Genomic DNA, 19307 nt, shown 5'->3' on the forward strand with positions numbered 1-19307 from the left:
AGCTTCTTATTTTTTTCTCCCCCCTCTTTCTCAAGGCTCATAACGGTTTCTTTTTCTTCTTTTAGTCTAACTTGGTAAATAAAATTCTGGTCACAATCCATCTTCTTTTTCCATTTTAATATATTTATTAAGGGGGCATGTTCAAAGTCTTCAACAGACAACAACAAAAAAGAAAGCCAGAAAATGGTTAGGACTTCTGAGAAGTGTTTTTTTTTTCTTTCCTTTTTTTCTTTCTTTCTTTTTAAAGGGAATGGATTTGGTTTTTCAGTGTAGAGGTTCAAGCCATAGATTTAAATTGGTGATAGAAACAGAATTGGGCAGCCCCAGGGCTGAGCCAAGCCCAAGCTTTTGAAAGTGGCGAAATAAAGTGCCTACAGAAACCCCCAACTCCAGGAAGGAGGAACATGGAGTTTCTTTAACAAGCTACCAGTCTTCAGGTCAATAACTAAGTTATCAAAATTCATTTATTTATACACATTTGTTTCAAACATCTACATTCCAACCCCTCCCCCACAATCCCGGAAACATTTTCAGTGTGGTTGATTAGTCTCCCAGCTGTTGATGGGTCCAGGCAAACAGACCTAAAAGGTAGAGAAAAACAAAAACAAAACAAAACAATGGTTACTAGCTGGAAAATGCACTTCAGAAAGGGTTCTTTCCAATCCTTTGGTTCAGTCATTCTAGGATTCTTTTTTTCAGGGTCAGAAAAATCAATATTTCATTCTTAAATCTGTTTACATGGCAAATAATGGATCATTAAAGCTGTGAAGTCAGGTTACCAAGTTGAGATTTTAAATGGAGAGTTTCTGCGCCCTAGGTTATAAATTAACCCAGTTTCTAGAAAGAAAGAGAACAAGCACTTTAAATAAAATATCAATAAAATGTGATCTAGGGCACGTTACTGGGTTGTTCTGGTTCTTTCCCCCTTCTTACATCTCCCCATGCTGATCTTTCCCTTACTGAGCTCTGCCGCGATGGCCACTTACCGTGAGAAAACGCAGCGTGTAAGCAACATGTGTGGGGGGCGGGTTGATTTAGGAGCCCGGCTCTTAACAGCTAAGGCTCGGAAGTTACAAAGAAATCGCGATCTCTCTCCATGGGTTTGCACCCTACTTTCCTCCACCCTTTTGCCCCCTAAATCCTGGCAGCGGCCGAGGCGTGTGAGGACCCGGGCGGGTCTCCAGCTCCAGGCGCGGAACTGAGCAGGGCGGCCCGGCCGCAGCCCCGGCTGAGCCGCTGCTGTTTGCGATTCGTCCTACGCTCATAAATCAAACGCTTTCTATGAATGAGAATGTCATCAAAGAGATCAATTGCAGGAACACATGCACAAATAAAAATCCTCTTACGTATTTGCCGGGGATCCCCGTCCGAAAGCATTAAGTTAGAAGGCGTTTAGTCATAATTCATTTTTATTGCTCTTTTAAAACAACAGCTTGGCTGAGCCGCGGATGCCATGAACAGCTCCGGGCCTCGGCAGCGTTTTGTCTCCTCCTTGCTCCTTCCCTTGCTAGAGCAGAGCCCTGGAAGAGGCGCTTTGAGCCCAGCAAGCCGCTCGCAGGTCCTCGTTTAAATAGCGATCGAGCTCTCCTCTCGCCCACTCTCTCTCCCGGGGCATTTAAAGGGACTTCAGCTCGAGTCGTGGGGCGCTGGCCTACACGCCCCGAGGCCCAGGGTCTTCTGCAAGGCGGAGTGAGCCCCAGGATTTCGTGGGGGTGGGGAAAGAACCGAGCTACGGAAGCCTTACGGGCCCGAGGCCAGGGGAGCCTGCCTTTGTAAGCCACACCGGAGAGCAGCGCTCCGGGCGGCCAGCCGGGGCGGAGCCGGCTGGGCTGCGAGAGTCCGGCGGGCCGGGAGCCGGGAGCCGGGAGCAGTGCGCGGAGGTGGGTCGGTCGCGGCCCCGAGCGCTTGCGGGCCCGTGTGCAAGCGCATGCATGTGGTCCCAAGAAAAACACCCCCACCCGTGCTGGCTCTGGAATGAGGCCCGGAGGGAGGAAGAGAAGTGGAAGGAGTGGAGCGCAGAGGCCGAGAACTAGCAGAGGAAGGGAAGCGATTGCGGCCCGGGGCGCTTTGTGGAGCGAGCCCTGCGGCCAAGGGGGTTGCGCAAACCCGGGCTGAAGAAGCCAACAAAGGAGTGAGGCCAGGGGAAAGGACGTCCTTTGGTTCGGAAGGCAGATCGTCCGCAATGCCAGCACGGACCCTCTCACGTTCCACCTCCTTCCCGACAGGAGCCCCTCCTCTCCCCGTCGCTGGAAGCCTGGAGCTCCCAAAGAAGCCGCCTCCAGAAGGGCCGCCTTTCCTTTTCCCTTCTCGAAGATGAACGTCCCCAGGTGCTGAAATTGGGGCAGGAGTGACCTTTCCTGTCCATGCTCTCTCTTAACCGGGGTTGGGGATAGGTCAAAGGTCATTTAAAAATACCATTTCAAAAGGAAATGTTGGGGGGGAAATGTTTCTTTGCTACTGAGGGAATCCGTAGTCTGACTTCTGCAAGAGTTTCCCCTGGGGGAAGGGGCGACTTGGGAGGGGGGAAGCCTTCTATAAGTGGAGAACAGGATGGAGAACCCTGAAAGGTTGACTAACACACTTGAAATGTGCCTGCCTCGAGCAAAACTTTCTTCTTCTAACTGGGGAAGGAAAGCTAGAGGGGAGTGGGAACCCCATCCTCAGATTACTTTTATCTGTTCGATTCCGATGTGGTACACAGGGTCAGAGACAAATCTATGCTGCATTGGCTGCAAAGCTTTTTGGATGATCTCTGGATTTCTTTTACCTAAGAATGCATCAATCCTCGGTCTCAGTTTGGCATTTTCTCTCTACAAGCCAAGGGTTGACACGAAACCTAATAGTAAACAGCAATTAACGACCCCGTCAGCATCAGGGTAGGATGAGGGTGATGGAAAACAGGACCCCTGGCCTGGGATGACGCTCAGATTTGCACGTGTCTCTCTAGGGAAAGACTTGAAGGTTCACACAAGGAACTACACAGGCAGTTACAAAGGGGAGGAGGTGTTGGGGAAGAAGAAAATATCCCGTCCACCATCAGCCATCTGTCCCCCGCCCCTCCCACCTGCCAGCCCCTACCCCCCACCTCAGACGTGCAGTAGAAAGGGGAGGGGGCGGTCAGTGGATAAAGGAGGCCCTACCACTCCCAACATCCCCCCTGCAGAAAACGAGCACCGTTGCGGGGGGAGCTCAGCGTATTTTGTTGGAGCTGCGGGCTCGCCCTTTGAGGCCCCTGCCGGAGCGCGCAGACTCCTGGGTCCGGGGGAGCCGGCAGATGGCCTGCAGCGCACCGCCCGGCCCCCACGCTGGCCACGTCCGCTAGCGTCATCTTTCTCCCCCGCCTCCAACCCTTCAAAATCCCGCGGCCGAGCTGCTCCGGATCCCGTAGGGCTCCCGGAGCAAAGCCGAGTGGGGAGGAGAAAGGGGCGGAGAGCGAGGAGAGAGGGAGGGCGAAGAGCCCGGCCACCCCCGGCCTTTTCCGGCCAGCTGAAATACTACCAATCACCCGCTCCCGGGCGTCGAATTACAGAAGCTTCTCATTGCCTTGCTAATAATGTTAGGGTGGAGGGAGTAGGGTTCGGAGACCCTCCTTGGAGAAGGGAGGGTTTTTTTTGTTTTTTTGTTTTTTTTCTCCCTTGCTCTTGTCCCCTCCACGCCCACCTGGGGTCCTGCAGGCCAATCCTCTGCCCACTTCCCTCTCCCTTCCGAGCTTGGAGAGCTGGTGGCCCAGCCTCGTCCTACGCCACTGTCCCCTGGGCTTCTCGCTGCCCCGGCACCGCAGCAGGGACTGTGGACTGAAAAGCGCCCGGGGAGCTGCCGTTCCTGCTCCGCGCACGGCGGGCTCGGGCCCCGAGCTGGTGGCAGGGCGGCGAGCTCTGGCCCGCTGGTTCCCGACCCCGGAGAGACGGAGCCCTCTTCCCTTCTCACCTCTCGCCAGTTCATCTTTCTGTGCTCGGTGGGGAGGGGGCGGAGACGGGGATGCCTCCCAGCCCCCACCTCCCGGAGGGGGGGAGAGCGCAGTCGGCGCGCGCAGAGGGTGGCGGCTGCTCCCCTTCGGCCCAGCGCTCCGAATCTGCCCCTGCAGCCGCCGCAGCTGCCGCCGCCGCCTGGGCTGCCTGGGGGGGCGACTGCGCGTCACCTAGACTGAGCAGCGCCGGGGATTTAAATGCCACTGAAACGGTGATCCATCACCGCGGGAGCCAGCAAACTTTCGCAGGAGGCTCCGCCATTGGCTGGCGGAGTCACGTGCCCCTCCCCCTGCGCCCTCCGCCCTCGCGCCCCCCCTCTTGCGCACTGTACATTCATATCATTTTTCTTCTCCGGCCCCATGGAGGAAGTGAGAAAGTTGGCACGGTCACCCAGGGCTTCGCAGGACCCGGTCCCTCAGTGACAGATGGACAATGCAAGAATGAGCTCCTTCCTGGAATACCCCATCCTCAGCGGTGGCGACTCAGGGACCTGCTCAGCGCGAGCCTACCCTTCCGACCATGGAATTACAACTTTCCAGTCGTGCGCGGTCAGTGCTAACAGCTGTGGCGGCGACGACCGCTTCCTAGTGGGCAGGGGGGTGCAGATCAGCCCGCCCCACCACCACCACCACCATCACCACCCCCAAGCGGCCACCTACCAGACTCCCGGGAACCTGGGGGTGTCCTACTCCCATTCGAGTTGTGGTCCAAGCTATGGCGCGCAGAACTTCGGCGCGCCTTACAGCCCTTACGCATTAAATCAGGAAGCAGAAGTAAGTGGTGGGTACCCCTCGTGCGCTCCCGCAGCTTACTCTGGAAATCTCTCATCTCCCATGGTCCAGCATCACCACCACCACCAGGGTTATGCCGGGGGCGCGGTGGGCTCGCCTCAGTACATTCACCACTCATATGGACAAGAGCACCAGAGCCTGGCCCTGGCCACGTATAATAACTCCTTGTCCCCTCTCCACGCCAGCCACCAAGAAGCCTGTCGCTCCCCTACATCAGAGACCTCTTCTCCAGCACAGACCTTTGACTGGATGAAAGTCAAAAGAAACCCTCCCAAAACAGGTCAGTCTTGCCATTCTTTGGATGTTCCTTGATGGTTCTGGAAGGAGCTAGTTTGCTTAGTTGCCAAGGAAAATTAATACTTAAGAAAAGTTCTTGCTTCTTCCCACCGGTGTTGTAGGGTGTGGAGAGAGTGCCCAGGTGTATCGGGGCAAAGGAGCATCTGGGAGTGTTGTGTTTCCCAAGAGGCTGAGTTTTAGAGGTTCTGGAGTAGGAAGTGGGTAGGGGTGTGTGTTTGTGTGGTGGTTGGGGGGTGGTTCTGTTAATATCTCCAGGCTCCATTAATCACCAGTCTGACCATGCAAATGGTTGACTTCAGATTAACACTTTACACCTCATCAGTCTCCTTTCCCAGCCCAGTTTCTGTTGAGAAATTCTTGATCTCCCCTTTACCTGAATGTTGCTCTGAAGCATATAGGGGATCTCATATGGACGGTAAAAATTTTTATCTTTCTCTCTCATCGCTCCCCACCATGTCCCCAGGGAAAGTTGGAGAGTACGGCTACGTGGGTCAACCGAATGCAGTGCGTACCAACTTCACCACCAAGCAGCTCACCGAGCTGGAAAAGGAGTTCCACTTCAATAAGTATCTGACCCGCGCCCGCAGGGTGGAGATCGCAGCATCCCTGCAGCTCAACGAGACCCAGGTGAAGATCTGGTTCCAGAACCGCCGGATGAAGCAGAAGAAACGAGAGAAAGAGGGCCTCTTGCCCATCTCCCCTGCCACCCCGCCAGGAAGTGAGGAGAAGGCGGAGGAATCTTCAGAGAAGTCCAGCTCCTCGCCCTGCATTCCGTCTCCGGGGTCTTCTACCTCAGACACTCTGACTACCTCCCACTGAGGCCCACCCAGCCCCAGACTCCGCAACCCAGGCTACTCTGAGGGCTGGGGACTTCTTACCCAAAGCACATTCTTAGCTTATCTTCCTTTCCATTTACAGTCTCTCTCTTCCTTTCTGATCCTATCTGGGGAGCTCCTGGCCAGGACAGTGTGTTTCCAGAGAATTCTAGATTAGAGGCTTGATTGAGGTGTGTGTGTGTGCTAACTCCTTGATGCAGATTAGGTGCCATAATCAATTTTTTGACGGCTCCCAACACCCCTCCCTACTTTTGGAAGATTTCCACAGAATCTGTTCCTTTTAGATGTCCTTTGGAATATAGTCTCCTTTGCCAGCAGAAACATGTCAGAGGGAGGCCTATCTTTTACCTATCTGTATATTAACAGTTCTCCCCTACTTTGCCCTTAAAGTAGGATAGAGAGAAAGGAGAGTCCAGGAGCTCATAAAGAAGAGATGCACTATGAGCGTGTTTACACAATTAATTCATCCCTTAATTTAATTCAATTTCATGTGTGTGTTTGCTGGTTGTAAATACTTTGTCCTGAGAGATTTATCTTTATACAGATTTTCTAGAAATGTTTAGATTAAGTGATTAAAACAGGGTGGGTAACTCAAAGCTGGTACAATTTTATATGTGATTATAGGTTAAAGAATAAAATTGCTTACTTAAACTCAGTCAGATGCCTCAGAGGGTAGCCTGCATTTGTTCTTTTGGTGAGTTAGGAAGACCTAAAAAACACAAGGTTCGAAAACCTTGCTTCCTGTGCTAAGTCTCTCCCCATCCCCACCCCATTTATTGTTTCTCTGGCCACACTCTATTTAAAATTTGTGCTGGGTTATTCAGAACCTAAAGGTATTATTCAAGCCAGCTTCTTCCTTCCACAGTTATCTTTGCTGGATATGATGTATTTTCAGCTCACTTGTTAATGTGATGGATGGCACAATGAATGTATATTTTGTGTGATTCGTGAATAGTCTTTTGCATGTCGCACAATGTTTTCATGTCCCTGAAGTACCACACTGAGTTATATCAGTTATTCTTTGTGAGTCTATGATATTCCCCCTTTCCTGTACAATCATGAACAGCTCTGTGATCCTGGAGTAATGTGATCCAGAGCAGAGTTTACGGGTCTTAAGATGTCTGTAATAAATATATTCAAGTTTCACATATGCTTAAGCATCCCTGTATTTGGCTTGGCTGCAATTTGTTGGTTCCAACAAGATTGGCTCATTTCACATGGTTGCTGGGGAAGGGTGGTGTGCACTTTCAGAGGTGGGCCTTTCCTTGAAAAAAAAGTAAATGGCTTTCCATTATGTAGCTGAAACTTCCCCTGTGAGTGTCATGGCACCTAGCGAATGCCTATTTAATAGGTTGACTTTGTTTAAAATAACAATAGTTCCTTTATTATAATCCAAGTTCATAATGGAAAAAAATGGATGGTGAAGAAATTTATAAGGCAGATCTATTTTTGAAAGAAACATGGATACTTCCTGGGTCAAGTGCTAACCTTTTCACCTCCAACTGAATGTTGACGTATGTATAAACAGAACGCCCTTCAAAAGCCCAAACTCTTCAGTCCGTCTTTCCTCACATCAGTGAACCAAGAGCTAAGGGATTCACATTTAATGAGCTCCAGTATAAAGCTGTTTGAGGGCAAGGCCTCCACTTTAACCCTCTTCTTTTTCTGCTTGTCAGGCAGTGTTCCAGTATATTCCATCCTCTAAATCGAGTATGGTCTGTTTTCAGGAAACCCTTGCCTCTCTCCTCCTGTCCCTCCTGTCAGTACCCTTCCCTTCCTGCCACTCTCTACAGGCCCTCCTGCCCAGCTCCTCTGGGTTACATATCTCATTCCCATCAGATTCAGCTTTGATTTCATAGCCTCCTCGGCTGTAATGGGTCTGCTCTAATCCATAACCCAGTTCTAATCCCCTAACCCAGAAAAAAAGTTTCTATTTTCTTCTCTGGGCTTGACAGATGCTTCCAGCAGTTGGAATATAGTCTCCTTTGCCAGCAGAAACATGTCAGAGGGAGGCCTATCTTTTACCTATCTGTATATTAACAGTTCTCCCCTACTTTGGCCCTTAAAGTAGGATAGAGAGAAAGGAGAGTCCAGGAGCTCATAAAGAAGAGATGCCTGGAAGTCCTTCAATATTCAAGTTGTTTCCAACCGAGGCAAGTGTCTGCTCTCAAACAGAGGAAGCCAGCAAATCAAAGTGTTCAAAATGGCTCTCCTCCCAGATCTCTTACCACTTTTCCTTCGCCTTCGCACATTTTCAGAGGCTTTAATTGAGCTCCAAGGGTAGAGCAGAGATACAGCATCACAAATACAGGCATATGACCTTCTTCCTCTACAAAGGGTGTTTCACAAAGGATGGGCTGGCAGTGGGAGGAGAAATCCTACAAAAACTTGGAATTTGCAGGTCTCCTCGAGCACCCATGAGACTTCCTGTACTTCCCTGTCAAAGGGGGCAAGCCTGGACTTTGCAGGCGCAGTTGTGCGGCCATATCAAGGGCACCCGCTGCCCTCCCCTTGGCTCTTGGATCCTGGGCTCTGCGGTTGCCTCTAAAAGACTCAAGTGGATGGAGAACTTCAAAGTCGGCCAACTCTTTCTTTCATTTCCCACCCTGGCCTTATACAGTATCTTTTGTTTATTAGTGTAAGGCCACACAGCAAAACAGATGGCTGGTTTCCAAATTCTTTAATGTGTTAAAGTGTCATTTGCATGCCACTGCCGTAATTTCAATATCTAAAAGCAGGGCCGGACCCGCTGGAATCCTGGAGATTCCAGTCTTCGAGGTGCTGGTTTTAATGCAGCCGAGAAAGGGGAGAACAATAAATTATGGCTAAGCATCCAAAGCCTTCTCTAGGTCGTGGAATAAATCAGTTAACAAGCAATGCATTTAGGAAACATTTATATACCCTTCAACAGGAAAACATTTGTATCTTTTTAGTTGTCCCAATCGATTAAATCAGAGGCGCTTACCACATCCTATTTCTAGGTCTCTTTTTTGTTTAGGTCTCTCAGGAGCATGGTTGGTTAGCTCCCTGAAAAATGACAGCAATGGTGACTGAAACAACAAAAGATAGAAAACACAAAAATAGCACTTTAGTGATATATATTAAAAAAGGCCAAGAGTCTCAGTAAGGGACTGGGGGTAATTGCAAGACAAAATTCCAGTTTTCAATCGCTTTCTCCTCACTTCCTTCACACTCGTTCAAAGTACTCCCGAAATTCAGGGTGTCCCCAACCTGGGCTGAGTTGAGATCTTGCTCTTGGCTTCACCTTTGAAAGTTTACTTTTGGAGGCTATTCAGATGCGGTGGTGTTTTCCTCTGGGGCAATCAGATTCAAACCGATCAATATTTACTCAGTCTGAAAGGGTTGTTGAAAAGGCTGCTAACAACAAACTGCTTAGCTGCTCACCCCTGTTTAATCTCAGGTTCACTGAAAGTTCAAGAAGAGATGAATGCAGTGATGGGTCACTTTAGAATGAGTCCCAGCGGTTTATCTGAGCTCTCAGCTAAAGGCAACAATTATAGTTCCATCCCTCTTTGGGAAAGGGGCAACTTTCCTATTATTCTTTTGCTAAACAGTGTTTACTAGAAACTTAAAACACTTTCCTCTCTCTTCCTGGCTTTTTTTTTTTTTTTCTTGTAGGTGGGGAGAGGATCTTCCAGCTGCCCTCAGCCTCTCTCCTCTTCTAGCTTTCTGCCAATCCACTAGGTTTCATTTGACTTAAAATAAATTACATTGAAGATTTTTAAAATGTTAAATTAGCCTGACAGAAGACATCAGATTTATTTTAGATGCCAGGAGCTATGAAATGAGGCTCTTTGGGCCGTTAGAGCTTATCTTCTTTGCGAGAGTACAGGGCAAGATTGAATTGAAATCCATTTGCGTTTGAGTAATATCGACAGAGCCCCAATATCCATCTGAGATGACTTTTTAGACAGGAGGTGAGAAGAGGAAGGGGTAATCCACTTGTGCAAAAAGCAAGTACCTCAGGTAGAAAGTCAGCTTTAAAATTTTATGCTCGCCTAGTGCAGGCTATTGAGACAAGAAAGGAAAGACCCAAGGAAGCCAGTTGGGAATGGTGGGAGAAGATGCTGGCCACTGAAGCTAATTGCTACAGCCCTTCAGAGGTCAAAGTTCATGTAATCACTGCATAAATGCATACTAAATAGGGATTTATTAAGCTTTTCTGATGGCTGAGCACGTCTGTGAAAAAAAAACGGTCACTGCTGTTTGTGCTTCTTCTCGAAGAATAATCATTCTATCAGTAGAAGCTCTAGTAGCCTGAGTCTTTAATTTACTGTCTTGAATGACAGGATACCCTTCTGTTTTAAAAATTTGAAATCAATGCACGGACATCTTTATTTTGGATGGGACTGTAAAATAACTCGTTCTTAGAAACGTTATGATTTTTTTCAATACACACAAGAACACAAGCTAGCTCGTCCTTATCAGACAAACTACTCTAGATGGCTAACTTTGGTGACTTTCTACTTGTAGATAAACCTACTATTGCCTACATTTCTGAGAGCACACACAAGTTCTGCCTTAGGACTTCAAGTGCCTAGATGATCAAAACTGAAAAGGACCCATTTACCCAATCTCTCATTTTAGGAATCAGAAAGATAAGGCACCCAGAGGTGATTGATTTGACATAGTATCATCACCCTTATTTCCTAAATAAAAACCAGAGTAGTTTAGAATCTGAGGCCAGTGCACTTCTTGATTCTAAATTCCTGATTTGATTTTGCACCTTCCCATTTATTCTATGTGATTTGTTTCAGGCTGGATATTGTTCACATTTTCCCCCTTCTGGTTTATTAGCCATCCACTAAGTCCTTGACTTGGAAGCCACCAAGATTACTTGAATCTTTGAAACAACCTTCCAGTTGAATGTATCTGCCATCTTGTTGGAAGAATAAAATATTGGGCTACTTGCTGTTGAAGGCAAACGTTCTTAAAATAGAAAAATAGAACAGGTAAAATTCAACACATTTTTGTTGTTGTTGTTGCTGTTGTTGTTGTTTTTGAACCTAGACTGGGGAAGAATAAATGAAAGAGGAGTTGCCTGTGCCCAAGTTCAACCTCCATTAAACTGTCAGGAGGTATCAGCTAGGAAGGGCTTAGAGATGTAAGGAACATTCCAGGGGTTGTCTTAATCCTGAATCTTTCTCCGTGTTTGTTTCTGTTTGGTTTATGACATAGCATAGCTTCCGGAACTGTTCTGGTCTGTGTTTCTTAATTTCCTTCACGATTCACTCATGTGCCAAATACATATACATTAGGATAAAATTTCCTTGCAACATGACTTTTCACATTTTCCTTCCTTGGTGGGGTCCTACCGATCTCAGCAGAACCTGCTGCCCAGAGGGTCACCTATGACTGCCAGTGGAATCCCTAGCGTTTTGGACGCTTATTTTTACTAACACCAGCCATCAAATATAGCTAAACTTCGATTGCAGGCCGGCAAAGTAAATATCAATCAAGCAATCCTGCTGGGAGAGCCTCGCCTATGAACCTCCCTCCACCCACTCTCAAACCCCAATCCCGTCCTGCATGCAACATATTCTGGAAGGGCTGCTTTTGGGGTTTATTGGAAACAAATGAAAAGACCCGACGGTTTTTTTTTTTTCCTCAACATTTCCAGGCACAACTAAAACACGCGTCTCCTTTTTAAAAAACAAAAAACAAAAACAAAAAAGCCCAATTACATTTTTTTTCCTATTAAAAAAAGGTGGTGGAAAAAACGTCCCAGTCACAAAATTGATCTATATAAAATCAGGCTGTTTTTGCGTTTTCATTTTAGGCTTGGGCGTGCAGGGGGAAAATACGCGACGGCTTGCAACCGAAAAGAAAGCCAAAAATTATGCACTTTTTTTTCCCTCTTTTTTTCCCCTTTTTAAACTGGGATATTTCTTAGCTGCACCGGACACTTTAGCGTGCTTCCTTGGAAAAAGGGAGAATCGCCACGGAACCAGAGCGAGAATGCAGAAAGCCGCGATTTAAACGAGTAGGGACCCCTCCCCTCCCCCCTCCCCACGCCGCCAAATATCGGCCATTCGGCTCCGCGAAGCTTCCCACCGAGGACGCCGGGAGCTGCCGCAGGCCCGGGGACCAAGGCTGCAGCGCCAGCTCGGGCTCCGCGGGCTCCGCGTCCCGCCCGCCGCCGCGGGGAGAGGCCGCCGGGCCCTCGGCGCCCCGCAGCGGGCGAGGGGAGCCCCGCCACCGGGTTCAGAGGCTTCCCTTCTGCCGGAGCGTCCCCGGCCTCGCCCCCGCCCTCGCCCTCCCAACTCCCCGGCAGACGCCGCCGCCTCCCTCCGGCCGCGCGGGCCCCACGCGGAGCGGCCGGAAGCAGCGTCCGGGCCCATCGCGGGTGCGCGGCCGGCCCGGCGGGTGGGGGCGGGGCGCCGCCCCGGGGGCTGGCTCGGGGCACCGCGGGCCTCCCGTTTCCTCATTCTTGCCCCGCCGCCGTCGCCTCGCCTTGCTGCCAGGTGCTCCGGGACGTGGCTGGAGCCCAGAGGTGCGGCCCCCAACGCCTCGGGCGCCCGACTCCTCTGGGTGGGTGGAGTGGAGTGGGGTGGGGGTGGGGGTGGGGGTGGGGGGCTCGGGCCTTCCTTCCCCCCCAACTCCGGATGAGCGACCCAGGAGACACCCAGCCCCCTAGTTCATCTCTTAAAATGTGAAAGGGGGAGGGAGGATTTACTCCCTGCTTGCTTCCTCCTCCCAGCTATTTCCAGAGTATGTTTAATAGAGTAACGTACTGGTTCTAGAAAGTTCCACGTAGAGGTTTTGAAGGGTCGAGGTCGGGGTTGTGGGGGTGAGGAGAAGTTTCTAGACGTTGGATGTTCTAGAGAGACTAGCGCTTCTCTGGTCAAGGGAGCTCCTTGCCTCTCCAATGTCCTCTCCGCGTTTCAGTTGCAGAGTCAAACGGCCGGCTGGGGCCTTGCCTCAAGTCTCCCTTCTTTTTACAAATTTTCCTGTACTGCTTCCCACTCTTTGAGGGGAGCCCCCTCCCCAACTCCCATCTTTTACACATGAAGCTTTGTTATACAGCTCCTACCTGGGACGGTGAACTCAACTATCCATTTGTGTTAGTCTTTGCTCCCCAGATGGATCTCAAGCTTCTTGAGGGCAGCCAGGGCCCTCGACTTCTAAGGACCTGAGGAGAGACAGTGCCTTTATTTATTTAGTTTTAAAGATTTGATTAATAAATAAATATTCATGAGAGACACAGGGAGAGAGGCAGAGACACAGGCAGAGGGAGAAGCAGGCTCCTTACCGGGAGCCAGATGCAGAACTCGATCTCAGGACCCTAGGATCACAACCTAAGCAAAGGCAGGTAGATGCTCAACCACTGAGCCGCCCAGACATTCCCTGAGACAGCCTATTTATTTATTTATTTATTTATTGACAGTCCCTTTAGAAGGAATTCTGGACAGGAATTCAGGATATCTGTGTTCAGTCTTTTCTCATTCACAATATGAGCTTGAGCAGAACTCAACCTTTCTATACTTTCAGATTCTTGAATTATAAAATAAGGTGATTGTTCTTGTTGGCTTTTAAGTAATTCTCTAAAATTTATATGGTTTTTCAGTATTCTTTTTTTTTTTTTAATTTTTATTTATTTATGATAGTCAGAGAGAGAGAGAGAGAGAGGCAGAGACACAGGCAGAGGGAGAAGCAGGCTCCATGCACCGGGAGCCCGATGTGGGATTTGATCCGGGGTCTCCAGGATCGCGCCCTGGGCCAAAGGCAGGCGCCAAACCGCTGCGCCACCCAGGGATCCCTGGTTTTTCAGTATTCTTGAAAATCTGATATTTAGGATTACTCTGCACGAAACCCAATGTCAAATACTATACATACATTAACTCATTTAATCCTCAGCCCCCAAAAGGAGATATTTTTATTATTTTGATTTTAAAACTAAGGGAATGGAAAGCTCCAAGATGTTTAAGTAACTTGTCCATTGAATCCAGAGCCCAGACTCTTATCCACTGAACTCTAGTACTTCTCTACAGGGCCAACCACTTAAATCCTATACAAATTGTTACCAGCCTATCTCTGTTTGACACAGGCACTATAGTGGAGTAATTGCTCATTGGCAAAGAATTAGAGAGCTGGAGAAACTGATTTTAAAATCAGACATGTATGCAAACTGTAGCTACACATTCTTGGGAAAATAAGCAAATGACAGATACTTGAATGAAAACAAAGCCAAAGAGAGATCAAATTTAACAATAAAGTCAATGAGAGGACTAATTTAACAATATAAGACTTTTTTTCCATATCTGACACTAATTGATTAAGAGAATAATTTGCAGGGAGAAGAAAGATACCCTTTATATTCACAATTTATGTCTGTGACATGCCTAACATGGACAGAGATGGAAATATTCAATATGAAATACAGGTGTTTTTTGTCTTTGAAAGCTAGCATCCATAGGATTGGAAACATTTGAATGTGCGATATTCCATCTCTCAGTTTTCATTTAGTCATTTTATTTATTTTTTAAAAAAGATTTTATTTATTTATTCATGAGAGACACATGGAGAGAGAGAGGCAGAGACACAGACAGAGGGAGAAGCAGGCTCCATGCAGGGAGCCCAATGTGGGACTTGATCCCAGGACTCCAGGATCATGCCCTGGGCAGAAGGCAGGCGCTAAACCACTGAGCCACCCAGGGACCCCTCATTTGGTCATTTTATATACTGCAAATCCAGTCACAATTCCCATTTGAAGGAAAAAAATAATTTATCTTCACTCAAAAGCCCTAGTTTACAACTTAGCACCTCTTGGGGCCTTGGCTGGCTCAATCCGAAGGAGCATATGACTCTTGATCTTAGGGTGGTGAGTTCAAGCCCCACATTGGGTGTAGAGATTACTTAAATAAATAAAACTAAAACAAAAAACAAAACAAAAAAACAACCCGACAGCTTATCACTTCTTGATTGAGAAGAGGAACCAGGTTCAACGAGAACTTGAAGGTACTCCTTTATTATAAGCCCCAAAGAGAGTCAGTTTTTAAAAGCCAATTTTTTCCAGTACTCAGTTTGCAGGAAGTCAGATGAAGAGTTGTATGTAGAAGAACAAACTCTATTTCTTCCTACTTTCCTAACTTTCATAAGTGGATAGGGACTTGACATTATTACAAACATTATAATATTACTGATATTTTTTAGTTATAGAATCACAGATCATCTAATCTGTTCTTTCTATTTTATAGGTGAAGAAACTGAGGCCCAGAAAGGTGCTAGCAGCAGTAGTGGTAAGAAAAAATATTTGCTTATATCTTTAATATATACTTAAGTGGATATTAAAAATGGCAGGCAAAATTAATCTCAGGATAGATACATTAACAACATCAATAATTAATTATTATATTCAGTATAGTAATTACAGTAATTATACTAATAATTAAATACTGAAGATCTAAATGTTATTAAGAATAAGCAGATTTGAATAACTAGATATATGGCCAGAGGGTTTCTTCCTTCCTACTTACTTCCATGAATCCTACAGACAGGGTGGCTGCTCAGATTCCTCTTATCCCATGGGTAAAGAGAAACTGGATAATCCACTTTATTTCTTCCATTTTGGAAATTCTTTGTATGGTTTGATAGATGAGACAGAGACAAAATCAAGAAGAAAATCAAGCTTAATCGTGCTGCCCAAGCCACTCAGATAGCATGTTAGCTAGCTGCAGCTTGGTTCAGGCGCCCTGGAACTTGAGGGCATTCTGACAACACTGATGTATTTCCTATGGCATAAAGACTTAATCTGCAGTTCATTATGTATATAAAACATAATACCTCTACTAGAGAGATCCAGACTTTGGCAAGTTGTGACAACTTTATTTATTTATTTTATTTTATTTTTTTAAAGATTTTATTTATTTATTTGAGAGAGAGAGAGAGAACAAGCAGGAGAGGGGCAGAGGGAGAAGGAGATTCCCCGCTGAGCAGGGAGCCCAATGTGGGACTCGATCCCAGGACCCCGGGACCATGACCCGAGCCAAAGGCAGATGCTCAACCAACTGAGCCACCCAGGCGCCCCTATATTTATTTATTTAAAGCTTTTATTTATTTATCCATGAGAGACACAGAGAGAGAGGCAGAGACATAGGCAGAGGGAAAAGCAGACTCCCTGTGGGGAGCCTGATGTGGGACCCCGGGATCATGCCCTGAGCCAAAGGGAGATGCGCAACCACCGAGCCACCCAGGCATCCCCATGACAACTTATTTTTTATGTTAACATTTATTGAAAACTTTCTTTGTGTCAGATGTTGACCTAAGAGTCTTCTATACATTTTCTCAGTTGTTCTTCACTGTCGCCTTATGATGTGAGTTTTATTTTCCCCACTTACGGATGGGAGAAACTGAGGCTTAGGGAAGTTCTATAAGTTTCTCACCATTACCTAATGAGTGGTTAGTAAAGTTAAATTTGTAACCTGCTACAGTTAGTCCTCATATGTTGGAGCCTCATATTTTAAGAATGAGAGATAAAATATACTTTCCATCTCAAGCTAAAAGAAATAAAAGAATGTGGGAATAATGTAATTAAGATTAACTTTAAATGTAACTTCAAGTTGAAAGTGTCTTTATGTTAGGTGTTAGGGAATTTCCCACTGTGAGTCAGAAAAGGCCATTATCATTGCTTTCTTGGTAGCCCCATCTGTTTTAGTACAGCCATAGTGAAGGTGCTAGAGATGGCAGTACCAGGTCTAGAGCTTTGGCAGGGTCGGTGGCAGCATAGGGTTCAGGGCAGAGGCAGTTGTCTCACCAGACTAGCTCCCTGGTAATATTCAGCTCTGGCTCTGGATGCTAAGCTTTCCATTTATCTAGCTTGATTTTCATTCTTCCTAGCATTTTTCTGAGCTACCTGCATGTTCCTTTTCCAATTAAACTACCAATAGTGGGGCAGCCCAGGTGGCTCAGTGGTTTAGCGCCGCCTTCAGCCCAGGGTCTGATCCTGGGGACTCGGGATCGAGTCCCACGTTGGGCTCCCTGCATGGAGCCTGCTTCTCCCTCTGCCTGTGTCTCTGCCTCTCTCTCTCTCTGTGTGTGTGTGCCTCTCATGAATAAATAAATAAAATCTAAAAAAAAAAAACCACCAATAGTCACTTTCTGTTGTTTACAACTAAGAATCGTGATTCATGTACCATGTGATATACCAAATGATGGTGTTTTGAAATTTCTTTTATTAAAAGACTTTGTTTTTTAAGTAATCTCCACATCCAGTGTGGGGTTCGAACTTACAGCCCTGAGATCAAGAGTCACATACTCTACCGACTGAGGTAGCCAGGTGCACCAAGGTGCTTTGAAATTTTTTAAGCCCAGTGGACTGTGGCTGGGAACTGTGGGAGGGAAGTTGGACTCGTAATGTGGAAAGTATCTATATAAATGGGATGGGCCAGATGACAGCTTCTTCAAATTCTATTTTCTCTTTTTCCCCAACTTTGGGCTCTTTTTTTTTTTTTTTTAAAGTTTTATTTAAGTAACCTCTACACCCAAGGGGGGGGCTTGAATTCCAACCCCAAGATCAGAAGTTGCATACTCCTCTGACTAAGCCAGTCAGGCACCCCGGGCTTTTTTTTTTTTTTTTTTTTTAAGATTTTATTTATTTATGAGAGACACAGAGACAGAGAGAGGCAGAGACACAGGCAGAGGGAGAAGCAGGCTCCATGCAGGGAGCCCAATGTGGAACTTGATCCCAGGACTCCAGGATCAGGCCCTGGGCTGAAGGCTGTGCTAAACCACTGAGCCACCTGGGCTGCCCACCCCTGGGCTCTTTTTAATGCACATTCATTTTGTTTTGTTAAACTTATGCAAATATATTGGGGTGTCTGGGTGGCTCAGTTGGTTAAGTGCCCAACTCTTGATTTTGGCTCGGGTCCTGATCTCAGGGTCATGAGATTGAGCCCCATGTCTGGCTCCAGACTCAGTGCTCCACAAGGGCATCCACAGGCAGATGCCTGAGATTCTCTTTCTGCCCCTCCCCCCCTTAAAAAAAAGGATACCTAGGTGGCTCACTTGGCTAAGCGTCTGCCTTTGGCTCAGGTTGTGATCCAGAAGTCCTAGGATTGAGCCCCACGTTGAGCTCTCTGCTCTTGGGAAGTCTGCTTCCCCCTCTGCCTCTTACCCCACTTGTGTTCTCTCTCAAATAAATAAAATCTTTTAAAAGAATAAATCTTTAAAAAAACTGAATATATTTAAAAAGCCAAAAATGGTCCTATACCCAAGAAAATGCAAAATTATCTAATTGACTTGTAGAACACAGCTTACATTCTATTTTATTTTACAGCTTTCCTATCTTATCTTGAGTAGTTATTCTTCTGAAGCTGGCCCTTTATGTACAATAGTGGCTGACACTTGTTGATAACTCACATTGTGCTAGGAGCTATGCTAAGCACTTTACATGCTCATTTCTATCCTCTGCACTATGAGGTGTAGGTCGGTATTATTATAACCTCTATTTTAAAGAAGAGGAAACTAAGGGGAGAGCCCACTCGGGTAGAAAATAGCAAAGCTCACTCTTAAACCTAACAGTCTGACTTCGAACACTCATTCTTCCAGATATTGTATATACCCTTCTCCTGAAGTGGTTTGACTGACCCATCTTTTCTTTTTCTGACCTTTCCTCTTTCTCATTCTCTCTCTCTCCCTAGTTTTTTCTTTCTTAATTGAGAATGACTTGAAAGCATCCAGTCCAGTCCCTAATTGAGCATCTGTAACTGTGTGAGGTGACTGGTTCCATATCTATCAGCTGCAGGTGCCTTTGAGAAGCACCTATAGGTTTGCTCTTTTGGCCTCACGAATTCCTTCTAGCTTCACCTTTTCCTGACCTCCACTGTCCCTTTCCCCTCCACCCCTCACGTGGAATTCTTGTTCTCATCTCCTTATTCCAGTTTTTCTTGCTGCTTTATATTTGAATCCTGTCTCATGACTTTGCTTCTTTGTTAATTAAGGCATTTATTAAGGGATGATGTAAAATTTTACAGAGAGAAGATACCACTCATTTTCAAGGAGTTTATAAAACATTATGAAGCATATAATCTGTTACCTAATTTATGCTATATTATGTATTAATATTTTTATTAGAATTTAGTTAGGCATTTAAGGTTTTAGATTTTTTTAAAAGCTTTTTTATTTTATTATAAAAGTTCTGTTGAATGGGGGCACCTGGCTGGCTCCATTGGAAGAGCGTGTGACTCTTGATCTTAGGGTCATGAATTTGAGCCCCACATTGGGTGTAGAGATCACTTTAAATAAATAAATAAAACTAAAAAAAAGTCCTATACTCTCTCTCTCTCATGATAAATAAATAAAAATTTTTTAAAAAGTCCCATAGAACAATTGGAGGTGACATTCTTTTCTCTTCAAAATGTGTAACTTGAGATTAAGTCTTTAGTTCTGGTTGGGGG

At 46.5% G+C, this 19307-nt stretch overlaps 2 protein-coding genes and 1 long non-coding RNA gene across 17 annotated transcripts in view; 2 read left to right on the plus strand and 1 right to left on the minus strand.

The window, feature by feature from the left end:
* Positions 1 to 446: 446 nt before the first annotated feature.
* LOC144288695 (uncharacterized) lies at positions 447 to 4240 on the minus strand. 2 transcript variants are annotated; one of them, XR_013356661.1, is made up of 2 exons: positions 3928 to 4240; positions 447 to 581 (listed from the first exon to the last, which is right to left on the minus strand). XR_013356661.1 is itself a non-coding variant. In XM_077856455.1 (2 exons), exon 1 carries the CDS (start codon positions 2403 to 2405, stop codon positions 1410 to 1412), a length of 996 nt encoding a protein of 331 aa, XP_077712581.1. In that variant the 5' UTR covers positions 2406 to 2663; the 3' UTR covers positions 447 to 581; positions 1347 to 1409. The 2 variants fall into 2 exon arrangements, 1 of the variants encoding a protein (XP_077712581.1); XM_077856455.1 differs by lacking the exon at positions 3928 to 4240 and adding an exon at positions 1347 to 2663.
* HOXA1 (homeobox A1) lies at positions 1434 to 7038 on the plus strand. 7 transcript variants are annotated; one of them, XM_077856450.1, is made up of 4 exons: positions 1434 to 1880; positions 2226 to 2327; positions 4334 to 5039; positions 5520 to 7038. In XM_077856450.1, exons 3-4 carry the CDS (start codon positions 4394 to 4396, stop codon positions 5873 to 5875), a joined length of 1002 nt encoding a protein of 333 aa, XP_077712576.1. In that variant the 5' UTR covers positions 1434 to 1880; positions 2226 to 2327; positions 4334 to 4393; the 3' UTR covers positions 5876 to 7038. The 7 variants fall into 7 exon arrangements, with proteins under 7 accessions (XP_077712576.1, XP_077712578.1, XP_077712577.1 ...); XM_077856452.1 differs by having other exon boundaries at positions 4338 to 5039; XM_077856451.1 differs by having other exon boundaries at positions 1434 to 2327.
* A 5233-nt stretch (positions 7039 to 12271) lies between these two features.
* LOC144288703 (uncharacterized) overlaps positions 12272 to 19307 on the plus strand; it is an 81117-nt gene continuing 74081 nt past the window's right edge. For all 8 annotated transcript variants that reach the window (XR_013356668.1, XR_013356669.1, XR_013356667.1 and 5 more), the window contains exons 1-2: positions 12272 to 12406; positions 15111 to 15152. This is a non-coding gene — a long non-coding RNA (uncharacterized LOC144288703). The remainder of the gene's footprint in view (positions 12407 to 15110; positions 15153 to 19307) is intronic.

The sequence above is a fragment of the Canis aureus genome, chromosome 18 (assembly GCF_053574225.1).
Source record: "Canis aureus isolate CA01 chromosome 18, VMU_Caureus_v.1.0, whole genome shotgun sequence".
Taxonomy (NCBI): Eukaryota; Metazoa; Chordata; class Mammalia; order Carnivora; family Canidae; genus Canis; species Canis aureus.